The sequence below is a fragment of the Ranitomeya imitator genome, chromosome 6 (genome assembly GCF_032444005.1).
Source record: "Ranitomeya imitator isolate aRanImi1 chromosome 6, aRanImi1.pri, whole genome shotgun sequence".
In the NCBI taxonomy this organism is placed as follows: Eukaryota; Metazoa; Chordata; class Amphibia; order Anura; family Dendrobatidae; genus Ranitomeya; species Ranitomeya imitator.
Window position 1 is genome coordinate 12,772,965 of NC_091287.1, and position 16,657 is coordinate 12,789,621.

Genomic DNA, 16,657 nt, shown 5'->3' on the forward strand with positions numbered 1-16,657 from the left:
AGGTACGAGGAGATCCAGGATAGGGCGAGGTCTTTGATGCCAAAGGAGGAGAGGATCTGTAGTAGGAGGCAGTGGTCGTCTGTGTCAAAAGCAGAGGACAGGTCTAGAAGGAGGAGTAGAGTATTGTCCTTTAGCGATTTTGGTCAGAGCTGTCTTTGTTGAGTGATGGGGGCGGAAACCAGATTGTAGATTGTCGTACAACAAGTTAGATGAGAGGTGGGAGTAAAGTTCAATGTGGACGTGCTGCTCCAGGAGTTTTGAAGCGAATGGGAGCAGCGATATTGGGCGATAGCTGGACATAGCAGTTGGATCGAAGGTTGGCTTTTTAAGGATAGGCGTGATTGTGGCATGTTTGAAAGCAGAAGGGAAGGTGCCAGAAGATAGTGATAGGTTGAAGAGGTGGGTTAGGGATGGGATAAGTGTGGTGGTGAGGTTGGGGAGGAGGTGGGATGGGATGGGGTCGAGCGCACAGGTGGTGAGGTGGGATTTGGAGAGGAGACAATTAAGCCCCCCTTCAGTGATGTTGGATAGGGAGGTTATGGGGTTTGGGCATAGGTCTGGTATACAAAGGGGTTGTGGTGGTTGAACAATAAAGACTTGCCTTGTTTGGTCGATCTTACTTTTAAAGTGTGTGGCAAAGTCCTCAGCAGAGATGAGGGAGGTTGGAGGGGGCAGTGGGGGCGGAGGAGGGAGTTAAAGGTTTTGAATAACTGATTGGGGTTGTAGGATATGGAGGATATGAGGGTTGTGAAGTCGCCTGTTTAGCAGAGGTGAGAGCAGATTTGAATGCCAGTGTTGCCTGTCTGAATGCAGTGAAGTCGTCTTGCGAATGTGTTTTCTTCCAATGCCACTCTGCAACCCTGGACACTTGCCGGAGCTTTTTAGTGATGTTATTGTGCCAGGGTTGCCTATTGATACGTCGCACTCTGCCATGGACGAGAGGGGCGACCGTGTTAATAGCTGATGCGAGAGTGGCACTGTAGAAAGCAGTGGCACTGTCTGTGTCGTGGAGTGAGGATATGGATGCCAGTGGTAGGATGGAGTCAGAGAGTGTGTGAGGGTCTAGATGTGTGAGGTTTCTGCGGGGATGCGCATGTTGCTGGACCGGTGGGGAGGACAGGGATGAGAAGGTGAGCAGATGGTGGTCGGATAGAGGGAGAGGGGAGGTGGTGGTTAGATAGAGAGCAGAGATGGGTGATGACCAGGTCTAGTGTATGTCCGTCTGTGTGGGTGGCTGCGGAGGACCACTGAGTAAGTCCAAAAGATGAAGTAAGGGACAGAAGTTTGGAGGCTGTTGACTGAAGGGTATTCCCCCCCCTTTCCTGATCTTGGCTCTTCTACGTCGCAGTACATATCACGCTTGCTGTGGGGTCACCATGGTAGCATGGATAGAGTCCGTGTGGACATGTGATCCTCCAATCTTGGCGCTCACTGACATCAAGTACTTGCTGCTAGTCTGTTACTGCGGTCATGGCAACCCCAGAGCGAGCACAATATCTACATACTGCAACATTACTGCGGTCACGGCAACCCCAGAGCGAGCGCAATATCTACATACTGCAACATTACTGCGGTCACGGCAACCCCAGAGCGAGCACAATATCTACATACTGCAACATTACTGCGGTCACGGCAACCCCAGAGCGAGCGCAATATCTACATACTGCAACATTACTGCGGTCACGGCAACCCCAGAGTGAGCACAATATCTACATTCTGCAACATTACTGCGGTCACGGCAACCCCAGAACGAGCGCAATATCTACATTCTGCAACATTACTGCGGTCACGCCAACCCCAGAGCGAGCGCAATATCTACATACTGCAACATTACTGCGGCCATGGCAACCCCAGAGCGAGCGCAATATCTACATACTTCAACATTACTGCGGTCACGGCAACCCCAGAGCGAGCGCAATATCTACATACTGCAACATTACTGCGGTCACGGCAACCCCAGAGTGAGCGCAATATCTACATTCTGCAACATTACTGCGGTCACGGCAACCCCAGAACGAGCGCAATATCTACATTCTGCAACATTACTGCGGTCACGCCAACCCCAGAGCGAGCGCAATATCTACATACTGCAACATTACTGCGGCCATGGCAACCCCAGAGCGAGCGCAATATCTACATACTTCAACATTACTGCGGCCACGGCAACCCCAGAGCGAGCGCAATATCTACATACTGCAACATTACTGCGGCCACGGCAACCCCAGAGCGAGCGCAATATCTACATACTGCAACATTACTGCGGTCACGCCAACCCCAGAGCGAGCGCAATATCTACATACTGCAACATTACTGCGGTCACGGCAACCCCAGAGCGAGCGCGATATCTACATACTGCAACATTACTGCGGCCACGGCAACCCCGGAGCGAGCGCAATATCTACATACTGCAACATTACTGCGGTCACTGCAACCCCAGAGCGAGCACAATATCTACATACTGCAACATTACTGCGGTCACGGCAATCCCAGAGCGAGCGCAATATCTACATACTGCAACAAAGAGAAACAAATGACACTTGTGTAATTATTGGATTTTGGGCGCTGACGCCACAGTATCAGGGTGATGACCGCCCTTGTCTTCACCCCACAGCTGACTCACGGTGTCATGAACAAGGAGCTGAAATACTGCAAGAACCCCGAGGACCTCGACTGCAACGAGAACGTGAAGCATAAAACCAAGGAGTACATCAAGAAGTACATGCAGAAGTTCGGCACCATCTACAAGCCCAAAGAGGATGTGGACTTCGAATAGCGCCCTCCAGAGGCCAAGCCACGAACTGCACCCCAGTAATGGGGCACCCACCCCCGACGACTGAACGGTCCATCCCCCGATATTAAATCTGACAGCACATTTCACATGGCCGCCGTGGCCATTAATTCTCAGATTCCTCCCCTTACTGGATCGACAAAAGGCTTTGAGTGTCAGCTCCATGGTCCAAGATTTCCGCGTTAACTCTTCCTACAACCGGCGCCTTTCTCTGCTGTAGAGCGCAATAAATTGTGCCCATCCCCCTCCCCTTTATTTAGTTTTTTTGCTCCCCCGCCCGCGGGCCTGTATTATATTTTACCATATCTGTGAATATAATGTTATATATTTTTGTTTCATAATCCAGGAATCACCAGGACTTTCCTACAGCGCAAATACCCCACGTGCCCCTGTAAATATCATGTCGCTCATCTAAAGGGGTTTTTTCTTTTGTAAGTTTTTCCCTTTGTGCATTCACCGTGTTTTTTTTCTGTTTTTTTTTTTTTTTCGTTAGGCAGAATTGTGCATTACTGACAATTTTGTTTATCTTTTTTTTGTACTGCCTATAACGTTTTACTTCAAATTTTTACTGAATTTTTTATGTATAAAAGAAAAAAAGAGAATAAAATACATTTGGCTACAAGGGAATGAAGGACTGTATGACTCGCTGAAGAGCACTAAAAGGATTAACGAGAAGCAGTATTATAGTACGTATATTCTTATACATAGAGGGCAGTATTATAGTAGTTATATTCTTATACATAGGGGCAGTATTATAGTAGTTATATTCTTAATAGGGGGCAGTATTATAGTAGTTATATTCTTATACATAGAGGGCAGTATTATAGTAGTTATATTCTTAATAGGGGGCAGTATTATAGTAGTTATATTCTTGTACATAGGAGCAGTATTATAGTAGTTATATTCTTAATAGGGGGCAGTATTATAGTAGTTATATTCTTGTACATAGGGGCAGTATTATAGTAGTTATATTCTTGTACAGAGGAGCAGTATTATAGTAGTTATATTCTTGTACAGAGGAGCAGTATTATAGTAGTTATATTCTTGTACATAGGAGCAGTATTAGAGTAGTTATATTCTTGTACATAGGGGCAGTATTATAATAGTTATATTCTTGTACATAGGAGCAGTATTATAGTAGTTATATTCTTGTACATAGGGGCAGTATTATAGTAGTTATATTCTTGTACATAGGGGCAGTATTATAGTAGTTATATTCTTGTACATAGGAGCAGTATTATAGTAGTTATATTCTTGTACATAGGGGCAGTATTATAGTAGTTATATTCTTGTACATAGGAGCAGTATTATAGTAGTTATATTCTTAATAGGGGGCAGTATTATAGTAGTTATATTCTTGTACATAGGGGCAGTATTATAGTAGTTATATTCTTGTACATAGGGGCAGTATTATAGTAGTTATATTCTTGTACATAGGGGCAGTATTATAACAGTTATATTCTTGTATATAGGAGCAGTATTATAGTAGTTATATTCTTGTACATAGGGGCAGTATTATAGTAGTTATATTCTTGTACATAGGGGCAGTATTATAGTAGTTATATTCTTGTACATAGGGGGCAGTATTATAGTAGTTATATTCTTATACATAGGGGCAGTATTATAGTAGTTATATTCTTAATAGGGGGCAGTATTATAGTAGTTATATTCTTGTACATAGGAGCAGTATTATAGTAGTTATATTCTTAATAGGGGGCAGTATTATAGTAGTTATATTCTTGTACATAGGGGCAGTATTATAGTAGATATATTCTTATACATAGAGGGCAGTATTATAGTAGTTATATTCTTATACATAGGGGCAGTATTATAGTAGTTATATTCTTGTACATAGGGGGCAGTATTATAGTAGTTATATTCTTGTACATAGGGGCAGTATTATAGTAGTTATATTCTTAATAGGGGGCAGTATTATAGTAGTTATATTCTTGTACATAGGGGCAGTATTATAGTAGATATATTCTTATACATAGAGGGCAGTATTATAGTAGTTATATTCTTATACATAGGGGCAGTATTATAGTAGTTATATTCTTGTACATAGGGGGCAGTATTATAGTAGATATATTCTTGTACATAGGAGCAGTATTATAGTAGTTATATTCTTAATAGGGGGCAGTATTATAGTAGTTATATTCTTAATAGGGGGCAGTATTATAGTAGTTATATTCTTGTACATGGGAGCAGTATTATAGTAGTTATATTCTTGTACATGGGGGCAGTATTATAGTAGTTATATTCTTAATAGGGGGCAGTATTATAGTAGTTATATTCTTAATAGGGGGCAGTATTATAGTAGTTATATTCTTAATAGGGGGCAGTATTATCTATATATATAATTGTCTAAGGGTTTTTCCGTCTGTCTGTCTGTCTGTCTGTCCTGGAAATCCCGCGTCTCTGATTGGTCGAGGCTGCCAGGCCTCGACCAATCAGCAACGGGCACAGTATCAACGTAGATGTCATAATGGTTGCCATGGCGACGATGATGTCATAAAGGTTGCCTCGACCAATCAGCGACGGGCACAGTCTGCCGCGAATTTTGGAATCATCATTGTCCATATACTACGGGGACATGCATATTCTAGAATACCTGATGCGTTAGAATCGGGCCACAATCTAGTAGTAGTTATATTCTTGTACATAGGGGCAGTATTATAGTAGTTATATTCTTGTACATGGGAGCAGTATTATAGTAGCTATATTCTTGTACATAGGGGCAGTATTATAGTAGTTATATTCTTGTACATAGGGGAAGTATTATAGTAGCTATATTTTTGTACATAGGAGCTGTACTATAGTAGTTATATTCTTGTATATAGGGGCAGTATTATAGTAGCTATATTTATGTACATAGGAGCTGTATTATAGTAGTTATATTCTTGTATATAGGGGCAGTATTATAGTAGTTATATTCTTGTACATAGGGGCAGTATTATAGTAGTTATATTCTTGTACATAGGAGCTGTATTATAGTAGTTATATTCTTGTACATAGGAGCTGTATTATAGTAGTTATATTCTTGTACATAGGGGCAGTATTATAGTAGTTATATTCTTGTACATAGGGACAGTATTATAGTAGTTATATTCTTGTACATAGGAGCAGTATTTTAGTAGTTATATTCTTGTACATAGGGGGCATTATTATGTATATATAATTGTCTAAGGGTTTTTCTGTCTGTCTGTCCTGGAAATCCCGCGTCTCTGATTGGTCGAGGCCGCCAGGCGACGGGTACAGTCTGCCGCGAATTCGCCTCGACCAATCAGCGACGGGCACAGTATCGACGTAGATCTCATAATGGTTGCCATGGCGACGATGATGTCATAAAGGTTGCCTCGACCAATCAGCAACGGGCACAGTCTGCCGCGAATTCTGGAATCATCATTGCCCATATACTACGGGGACATGCATATTCTAGAATACCCGATGCGTTAGAATCGGGCCACAATCTAGTAGTAGTTATATTCTTGTTCATAGGGGAAAGTATTATCAGGGGTGTCAAACTGCATTCCTTGAGGGCTGCAAACAGGTCATGTTTTCAGGATTTCCTTGTACTGCACAGGTGATAATTTATTCACCTACACACATAATGATTGCAGCACCTTGTGCAATGCTAAGGAAATCTTGAAAACACGCATGGTTTGCAGCCCTCGAGGAATGCAGTTGGACACCCCTGGTATTATAGTAGTTATATTCCTGTACATAGAGAGCAGTATATTATTATTATTATAGCGCCATTTATTCCATGGCGCTTTACATGTAAGGAGGGGTATACATAATAAAAACAGGTACAATAATCTTAAACAATACAAGTCATAACTGGTACAGGAGGAGAGAGGACCCTGCCCGCGAGGGCTCACAATCTACAAGGGATGGGTGATGATACAGGAGGAGAGAGGACCCTGCCCGCGAGGGCTCACAATCTACAAGGGATGGGTGAGGATACAGGAGGAGAGAGGACCCTGCCCGCGAGGGCTCACAGTCTACAAGGGATGGGTGAGGATACAGGAGGAGAGAGGACCCTGCCCGCGAGGGCTCACAATCTACAAGGGATGGGTGAGGATACAGGAGGAGAGAGGACCCTGCCCGCGAGGGCTCACAATCTACAAGGGATGGGTGATGATACAGGAGGAGAGAGGACCCTGCCCGCGAGGGCTCACAATCTACAAGGGATGGGTGAGGATACAGGAGGAGAGAGGACCCTGCCCGCGAGGGCTCACAATCTACAAGGGATGGGTGAGAATACAGTAGGTGAGGATAGAGCTGGTCATGCAGCGGTTTGGTCGATCGGTGGTTACTGCAGGTTATAGGCTTGTCGGAAGAGGTGGGTCTTCAGGTTCTTTTTGAAGGTTTCGATGGTAGGTGAGAGTCTGATGTGTTGTGGTAGAGGGTTCCAGAATAGGGGGGATACGGGAGAGAAATGTTGTATACGATTGTGGGAAGAGGAGATAAGAGGGGAGTAGAGAAGGAGATCTTGTGAGGATCGGAGGTTAGGTGCAGGTAAGTATCGGGAGACGAGGTCACAGATGTATGGAGGAGACAGGTTGTGGATGGCTTTGTATGTCATGGTTAGGGTTTTGTACTGGAGTCTCTGGGTAATGGGGAGCCAGTGAAGGGATTGACAGAGGGGAGAGGCTGGGGAATAGCGGGTGGACAGGTGGATTAGTCGGGCAGCAGAGTTTAGAATAGATTGGAGGGGTGCGAGAGTGTTAGAGGAGAGGCCACAGCAGGAGGTTGCAGTAGTCAAGGCGGGAGATGATGAGGGCATGGACTAGGGTTTTTGCAGATTCTTGGTTGAGGAATGTACAGATCCGTGAAATATTTTTGAGTTGAAGGCGGCAGGAAGTGGAAAGGGCTTGGATATGTGGTTTGAAGGAGAGATCAGCGTCAAGGATTACCTCGAGGCAGCGAACTTGTGGGACTGGGGAGAGGGGGCAGCCGTTTACTGTAATGGATAGGTTTGTTGGGGGGGTCGCGTGAGATGGGGGAAAAATGGGGAGGTGGGGTGTGAGTGGGAGACGCTGAATGTCCGGTCTGTTAGGTATGATGAGATCCAGGATAGGGCCAAGTCTGTGATGCCAAGGGATGAGAGGGTCAGTAATAATAGGGAATGGTCCACTGTGTCAAAGGCAGCCGACAGGTCGAGGAGGAGGACAGAGTAATGTCGTTTGCTCTTGGTGGTTAAGAGGTCATTGGTGACCTTAGTTAGGGCAGTTTCGGTGGAGTGGTGTGACCGGAACCAGATTGTAAGCAGTCGAAAAGGAGCAGGAAGGTAGATCGGAGGACAGTTCAAGATGGACGTGTTGTTCCAGTAGTTTTGAGGTATAAGGGAGAAGTGATATAGGGCGATAGCTAGGTACAGAGGATGGGTCACGAGAGGGTTTTTTGAGGATAGGTGTGATTGAGGCATGTTAAAAGCTTGAGGGGAAAACACCAGTTGTTAGTGATAGGTTGAAGAGATGGGTTAGGGTTGGGATGAAGACTATGGTGAGGTTTGGGATGAGGTGGGATGGGATCGGGTCAAGTGCGCAGGTGGTGAGATGCGATCCTGAGAGAGTGGAGAGTTGATCTTCTGTAATGGTGGAGAAGTTGGTTTTGGAGGTGGAGGGCTGGGTAGTTGGGAGGAAGGGCTCTGGGGGTTGTTGACCAAAACTGTCTCTGCCTCATTTTTCAAGCAGAAGATTGATATCAAAGTCTTCAGCTGAGATGAGTGGGGAGGGAGGAGGTGCTGGGGACGGAGGACAGACTTGAAGGTGTTGAATAACTGTTTAGGGTTGTGAGACAGGGAGGATATGAGAAATAAGTAGGCTTGTTTAGATGTGGTGAGGCCTTGAAAGTAGTGAGGGACTGTTTGAATGTGATAAAGTGCTCGTTGGAGTGTGATCTTTTTCATCTCCACTTTGCAGCCCTGGAAGCTCGCCTCAGCCCTGGCACACCAGCCTGACCAAAGAACTGTCTGTTGATTTTGCGAGCTTTGGTATGTGTGAGAGGGGCAGCAGATTCCAAAGCTACAGCTATTGTGGTGTTATATAGAGCGGCAGCGTCATCCGCATTGTGTAGGGAACTTATTCTCTGAATCCCTCCTCCCTCTCACAGACATGAGTGTAGATCAAGGTGTTTAAGATTTCTGCGAGGGTGTGCAAGATTGTGAGTTGGGGATTGTAGACATGGAGTGGAGAGCGAAGAGAATGTGAGAAGGTTGTGGTCAGAAAGAGGTGAGTTAGAGAGGTTAGATAGGGAGCAGAGGCGGGTGAAGATGAGGTCCAGTGTGTGGCCATCTTTGTGAGTGGCTGCAGAAGACCATTGAGTGAGGCCGAAGGAGGAAGTGAGAGATAGAAGTTTAGTGGCAGCTGAGAGGGAAGTGTCAATGGGGATGTTGAAGTCGCCCATGATGATAGTGGGGATGTCCGCAGAAAGGAAATGAAGTAGCCACATGGTGAAGTGGTCAAAGAAGGTGGTGGCTGGCCCTGGGGGGCGGTAAATGACAGCCAGATGGAGGTTGGAGAGGGAGTAGATGCGCACAGAGTGCACCTCAAAGGAAGGGAGGGTAACAGAGGGTGGCAGTGGGATTGGGGTGAAGGAGCAGGTACCTGACAGGAGAAAACCAGCTCCTCCACCATGTTTACTGCTGGGGCGGGGTGTGTGATAAAGGTGGAATCCACCATACGAAAGTGCAGCAGGAGAGGCTCAGAAGGGGTGAGCCAGGTGTCGGTGATGGCAAGGAAGGAAAGTTTGGTAGTAACAAAAAGATTGTGGATGTAGGAAAGCTTTTTGCAGACAGAGCGAGCGTTCCACAGAGCTCCTGTTATTGAGACTGGGGAAGCGGGGGCTGGGTGAATGGGTATAAGGTTAGAGAGGTTACGGAAGTTTGTCATAGAGCGTGGATGGGAGGTAGAACTGACTGTGGAAATATGGTGAGGAGGACCAGGATTTGGAGAGATATCACCAGCAGTGAGAAGGAGCAGAGAAAGTGTTAGCAGGTGGGAGCAGGAGAGGGCGTTATAGTAGTTTTATTCTTTTACAGAGGAGTAGTATTATAGTAATACTAGCTATTGAACCCGTTATATTGGTATATGGTCTCCATCCTGGTATGAGCTGCTCCATCCTGCGTCCCCATCCTGTCATGTGCTGCTCCATCCTGCGCCCCCATTCTGTCATGTGCTGCTCCCATCCTGCACCCCCGTTCTGTCATGTGCTGCTCCCATCCTGCGCCCCCATTCTGTCATGTGCTGCTCCCATCCTGCGCCTCCATTCTGTCATTTGCTGCTCCCATCCTGTCATGTGCTGCTCCATCCTGCGCCCCCATTCTGTCATGTGCTGCTCCCATCCTGCGCCCCCATCCTGTCATGTGCTGCTCCATCCTGCGCCCCCATTCTGTCATGTGCTTCTCCCATCCTGCGCCCCCATTCTGTCATGTGCTGCTCCCATCCTGCGCCCCCGTTCTGTCATGTGCTGCTCCCATCCTGCGCCCCGTTCTGTCATGTGCTGCTCCCATCCTGCGCCTCCATTCTATCATTTGCTGCTCCCATCCTGTCATGTGCTGCTCCCATCCTGCGCCCCCGTTCTGTCATGTGCTGCTCCCATCCTGCGCCCCCGTTCTGTCATATGCTGCTCCCATCCTGCGCCCCCGTTCTGTCATGTGCTGCTGCCATCCTGCACCCCCGTTCTGTCATGTGCTGCTCCCATCCTGCGGCACCGTTCTTTAATTTGCTGCTCCCATCCATATGCCCCATACGCTGCTCCATAAGATGCTCCATAGTATATGCCCCGTATCAGGTGGCGTAAGTAACAAATAGCTGTGACATGAAGTGCCACGGCCTCATGCCACAGCAATTTGTTACTTGCGCCACTTGATTCCTTTCCGCCGCCATTTTCTTGGTCCTCCTGCTGGCGGAATCGGCGCCTGCGCAGTCCGCGCTTTCCGGCGCCATTTTCTTGAAGACACACCTGCAGTGTGTCTTCAAGAAAATGGCGCCGGCAGTGTGTCTTCAAGAAAATGGCGCCGGAAAGCGCGGACTGCGCAGGCGCCGATTCCGGCAGCAGGACCAAGAAAATGGCGGCGGAAAGGAATCCGGTGCCGTAAATAACAAATTGCTGTGGCATGAAGTGCCACAGCTTCATGCCACAGCAATTTGTTACACCATTCCTTTCCACCCATTTTCTTCGTCCTCCTGCTGCTGGAATCGGCGCCTGCGCAGTCTGCACTTTCTGGCGCCATTTTCTTGAAGACACACCTGCAGTGGAGCCGGAGTGTGTCTTCAAGAAAATGGCGCCGGAAAGTGCGGACTGCGCAGGCGCCGATTCCGGCAGCAGGACCAAGAAAATGGCGCCGGAAAGTGCGGACTGCGCAGGCGCCGATTCCTGCTGCCGGAATCGGCGCCTGCGCAGTCCGCGCTTTCCGGCGCCATTCTCTTAAAGACACACCTGCAGTGGAGCCGGAGTGTCTTCAAGAAAATGGTGCCGGAAAGCGCGGACTGCGCAAGCGCCGATTCCGGCAGCAGGAATCGGCGCCATTTTCTTGAAGACACACTCCGGCTCCTCTGCCTGTAACTGGTAAGTCAGAGGGTGGCGCCGGCGCGCATTAAGCGCGTCATCGTGCCCTCTGAACTGTCACAGCAGAGGAGCCGGGAGACGGAGCCGCACGCAGCGCTGGAACGGGGAAAGGTGAATATACTTACCCTCCTGGCGGTCCCTGACTCTCCGGTGGAGATCGCGGTACGCGTTCAGTGCTTACGCATACAGCGATCTCCTGGGAGCATCACTCTGTGGGGGCCAGACTGCGCCGGCGCAGTCTATAAAGGCTTCGGACAGAGTGACGCTCCCAGCGTTACATTATAGATTTTGTTATTGACTTTTTATGTCATTTCTGGTTTTTACCAGTAGGGGGCAGGATTGGATTAGCTGATCGTGCAGGAGGGGGGTTGTATGTTATGTGGTTCAGGGTCTGGTCAGGGACATAATGATCAGTTGTGTATAGTAGCGGGTGTATTGCAGTTGTCTGATTAGCATTTTCTCTTGGAAAATGAAAACGATCACCCCTATCCTGCATGTTGATGGTTTCCTAGTGCCAGAGTGAATAGCCATGTCCTGAGTCAGCTCTTGGCCTTTGTTGGTGCAGTTGCTGTTGTCTTGGCAGTTACTTTTGTGCAGCTGATTGTGTGTATGGGTTGTCAGTTCCCCTCCCCCACTTCTTATATCCTGCACATTTCTCTGGCGGAGTGACGCTGGATATTGAATTTGAAATCTGCTTTTTCTGCACAATTCTGGTAGGAACTGACATGAGGCCGTCTGTGCGCTCCCTGATGTCCTACTAATGGCGGAGTTAATAGATTTCCTCTGTGTCCTAACAATGCCCCGACTCTGCCATAAGCGACTCCAGATGCAGATCCAGCCCAGAAAGGGCCGTCATGGAGTCGGAGCCAAACTCTGGGGGTGCGATGGACAAGGGGGAGATACTTGTACCTAAGGTCTGATGTTATCACCGTGCATGACGTGCTGCACGTACCATCGGATCCACATTTATACTGCAGCCGGACAACAACCCCCAACATCCAGGCAGTGTCACTAATAACTGTTGGACACAGTAATGTTTCTGCCTTGAAATGAGGTTTATTGTATGAACAGAAAATGTGCAATCTGCATTCAGACAAAATTTGACAGGTGCATAAGTATGGGCACCCTTATCATTTTCTTGTTTTAAATACTCCTACCTACTTTTACTGACTTACTAAAGCACTTTTTTTGGTTTTCTAACCTCATTGAGCTTTGAACTTCATAGCCAGGTGTATGCAATCATGAGAAAAGCTACTTAAAGAGGCCACTTGCAAGTTGTTCTCCTGTTTGAATCTCCTCTGAAGAGCGGCATCATGGGCTCCTCAAAACAACTGTCTAATGATCTGAAAACAAAGATTATTCTACATAGTTGTTCAGGGGAAGGATACAAAAGGCTGTCTCAGAGATTTAACCTGTCAATTTCCACTGTGAGGAACATAGTAAGGAAATGGAAGAACACAGGTACAGTTCTTGTTAAGGCCAGAAGTGGCAGGCCAAGAAAAACATCAGAAAGGCAGAGAAGAAGAATGGTGAGATCAGTCAAGGACAATCCTCAGACCACCTCCAGAGAATGCAGCATCAACTTGCTGCAGATGGTGTCACTGTGCATCGGTCAACTATACAACGCACTTTGCACAAGGAGAAGCTGTATGGGAGAGTGATGCGAAAGAAGCCGTTTCTGCAAGCATGCCACAAACAGAGTCGGCTGAGGTATGCAAAAATCACATTTGGAGAAGCCAATTTCATTTTAGAAGAAGGTCCTGTAGACTGATGAAACCAAGATTGAGTTGTTTGGTCATACAAGAAGGCGTTACGCATGGCGGCCAAAAAACACAGCATTCCAAGAAAAACACTTGCTACCCACAGTAAAATTTGGTGGAGGTTCCACCATGCTTTGGGGCTGTGTGGCCAATGCCGGCACCGGGAATCTTGTTAAAGTTGAGGGACGCATGGATTCCTCTCAGTATCAGCAGATTCTTGACAATAATGTTCATGAATCAGGGACAAAGTTGAAGTTATGCAGGGGATGGATCTTTCAGCAAGACAATGATCCAAAACACCGCTCCAAATCTACTCAGGCATTCATGCAGAGGAACAATTACACTGTTCTGGAATGGCCATCCCAGTCCCCAGACCTGAATATCATTGAACATCTGTGGGATCATTTGAAGAGGGCTGTCCATGCTCGGCGACCATCAAACTGAACTGAACTGGAATTATTTTGTAAAGAAGAATGGTCAAAAATACCTTCATCCAGGATCCAGGAACTCATTAAAAGCTGCAGGAAGCGACTAGAGGCAAAAGGAGGATCTACTAAATATTAATGTCACTTTTCTGGTGGGGTGCCCATACTTATGCACCTGTCAAATTTTGTTTGAATGCAGATTGCACATTTTCTGTTCGTACAATAAACCTCATTTCAAGGCAGAAACATTACTGTGTCCAACAGTTATTAGATATATGAAACTGAAATCGCTGTTTTATAAAAAAAAAATTTTTTTGCAACATTAAGCTTAAGATTAATAGGGGTGCCCAAACTTTCATATATATATAACTGTATCCAGTGCCCCCATAATAACAGTGATATCCACAGTGCCCCCATAATAACAGCGATATCCAGTGTGTCCCCATCGCAGTGTTAGTATTATAAGTGGTGTTGGGGTCCGCAGTACCGGCTGTTTCTCTCATTGTGTGTGAACTGTGGCTCAGGTGAACACAAAGCCCCTCAGAACAGACGAGCAGCTGTCTCTCGGCCGCCTCTGGATAATATGTAAATCCCTCCGACCTCTCACATTTCTACACTCATTTTCTATATTCTGGCACCTGTTCACTCCCATAGAAAAAAGTCACGAACAACAACGAAAACTGCAGCAAAAGGGAAGGAGCCGGAGCAGCTGCGAGCAACGAGATATCAAGAGGAATAGAGAATAGATAAAAAGACGACAGATAATAGATACATAGATAATGGCTAATAGTTAGATACATAGATAATAGAAGCACAGACATGAATGTTGTTGGCGCCGCACCGTGGGGTAAATGCAGCGTTTGCTCCTTGTTTTCACTGCTTGGATCCGATACCATCGACCACCAGAGAAAATTGACAAAAAAAAAAAGGTTAGATGAGGATCCACATGGCCGATAAAAAAATATGTAACTTTATTTCACAGGACTGACAACTCTGAGAAGCCACAATGGTTTTTTATTGTCAGACAACTGTTTTCTAACCATGTGATGTAAAGTTTCGTATTTTTTATCCATTCGGCCTAGTGGATCCGTTTCTTCTTCTTTTGTCGATAATAGATTCTTCTTCGCTTTGGGTCGTGGCCTCCTAAATCTGTGACTTGGAGGACGTTAATGTGGCGCAGACCTGATCCATCTCTCTGGGGGACATTCCTGGATTTTTCTGCGAGACCCTCCTCATCCTCCATCACTATTACCAGATGCTCAAGGCTGGCGCAGTAACTTATTACAGATGACCGATCCTGGAAGTGGGGGGCGCAGGCTGGCAGACACCCAGATGCCGGTCGTCATATGGCCCATAGGGGGCAGCACACGGGGTCCTCGGTGTCTTGGAGAAGTCAGTGCAGCTCTGCTAGTCCGCAGTGTTATAGCGTCACAGCAGATGGGGGGCCGTAGAAGGAAGACGCCCAGGAATAGTATCCGCATCAGAGCCTGGAACGCGTCGCTCAAGAGTTAATCAAAGATACAAAATTTATCAGGACACTGATCCCGATCGTTCTGGTCCTTACATCACGGCCGCACCGCAAACATTGGGACGCTGATCCCGATCGCTCTGGTCCTTACATCATGGCCGCACCGCAAACATTGGGACGCTGATCCCGATCGCTCTGGTCCTTACATCACGGCCGCACCGCAAACATTGGGACGCTGATCCCGATCGTTCTGGTCCTTACATCACGGCTGCACCGCAAACATTGGGACACTGATCCCGATCGTTCTGGTCCTTACATCACAGCCACACCACAAATATTGGGACACTGATCCCAATCGTTCTGGTCCTTAAATCACGGCCGCACCACAAACATTGGGACGCTGATCCCGATCGCTCTGGTCCTTACATCACGGCCGCACCGCAAACATTGGGACGCTGATCCCGATCGTTCTGGTCCTTACATCACAGCCGCACCACAAACATTGGGACGCTGATCCCGATCGTTCTGGTCCTTACATCACGGCCGCACCACAAACATTGGGACGCTGATCCCGATCGCTCTGGTCCTTACATCACGGCCGCACCGCAAACATTGGGACACTGATCCCAATCGTTCTGGTCCTTACATCACGGCCGCACCACAAATATTGGGACGCTGATCCCAATCGTTCTGGTCCTTACATCACGGCCGCACCGCAAACATTGGGACGCTGATCCCGATCGTTCTGGTCCTTACATCACGGCCGCACCACAAACATTGGGACACTGATCCCGATCGTTCTGGTCCTTACATCACGGCCGCACCACAAACATTGGGACGCTGATCCCGATCGCTCTGGTCCTTACATCACAGCCGCACCACAAACATTGGGACGCTGATCCCGATCGCTCTGGTCCTTACATCATGGCCGCACGGCAAACATTGGGACGCTGATCCCGATCGCTCTGGTCCTTACATCACGGCCGCACCGCAAACATTGGGACGCTGATCCCGATCGCTCTGGTCCTTACATCACGGCCGCACCACAAACATTGGGACGCTGATCCCGATCGCTCTGGTCCTTACATCACGGCTGCACCGCAAACATTGGGACGCTGATCCCGATCGTTCTGGTCCTTACATCACAGCCGCACCACAAACATTGGGATGCTGATCCCGATCGCTCTGGTCCTTACATCATGGCCGCACCGCAAACATTGGGACGCTGATCCCGATCGCTCTGGTCCTTACATCACGGCTGCACCGCAAACATTGGGACGCTGATCCCGATCGTTCTGGTCCTTACATCACAGCCGCACCACAAACATTGGGACGCTGATCCCTATCGTTCTGGTCCTTACATCACGGCCGCACCGCAAACATTGGGACGCTGATCCCTATCGTTCTGGTCCTTACATCACGGCCGCACCGCAAACATTGGGACCCTGATCCCTATCGTTCTGGTCCTTACATCACGGCCGCACGGCAAACATTGATTGTGCAATCATTGAATCGTGCACATAACACCGATCCATAACTACCAGCATGGTGGACAATGCAGACCCCAAGAAGAAATGGACGACTGTATGAACATGAAAAACCACAAAAAAAAATAAATAAAATGAAACCCACTGAACGTTTT

At 47.4% G+C, this 16,657-nt stretch overlaps 1 protein-coding gene across 4 annotated transcripts in view; it reads left to right on the top strand.

The window, feature by feature from the left end:
* Positions 1–3,410, top strand: part of SETD2 (SET domain containing 2, histone lysine methyltransferase) — a 106,821-nt gene extending 103,411 nt beyond the window's left edge. For all 4 annotated transcript variants that reach the window (XM_069729147.1, XM_069729149.1, XM_069729146.1 and 1 more), the window contains one exon: positions 2,612–3,410. In XM_069729147.1, the coding sequence (XP_069585248.1) occupies positions 2,612–2,773 (162 nt within the window). In that variant the 3' untranslated portion in view covers positions 2,774–3,410. The remainder of the gene's footprint in view (positions 1–2,611) is intronic.
* The last annotated feature ends 13,247 nt before the right edge of the window (positions 3,411–16,657 follow it).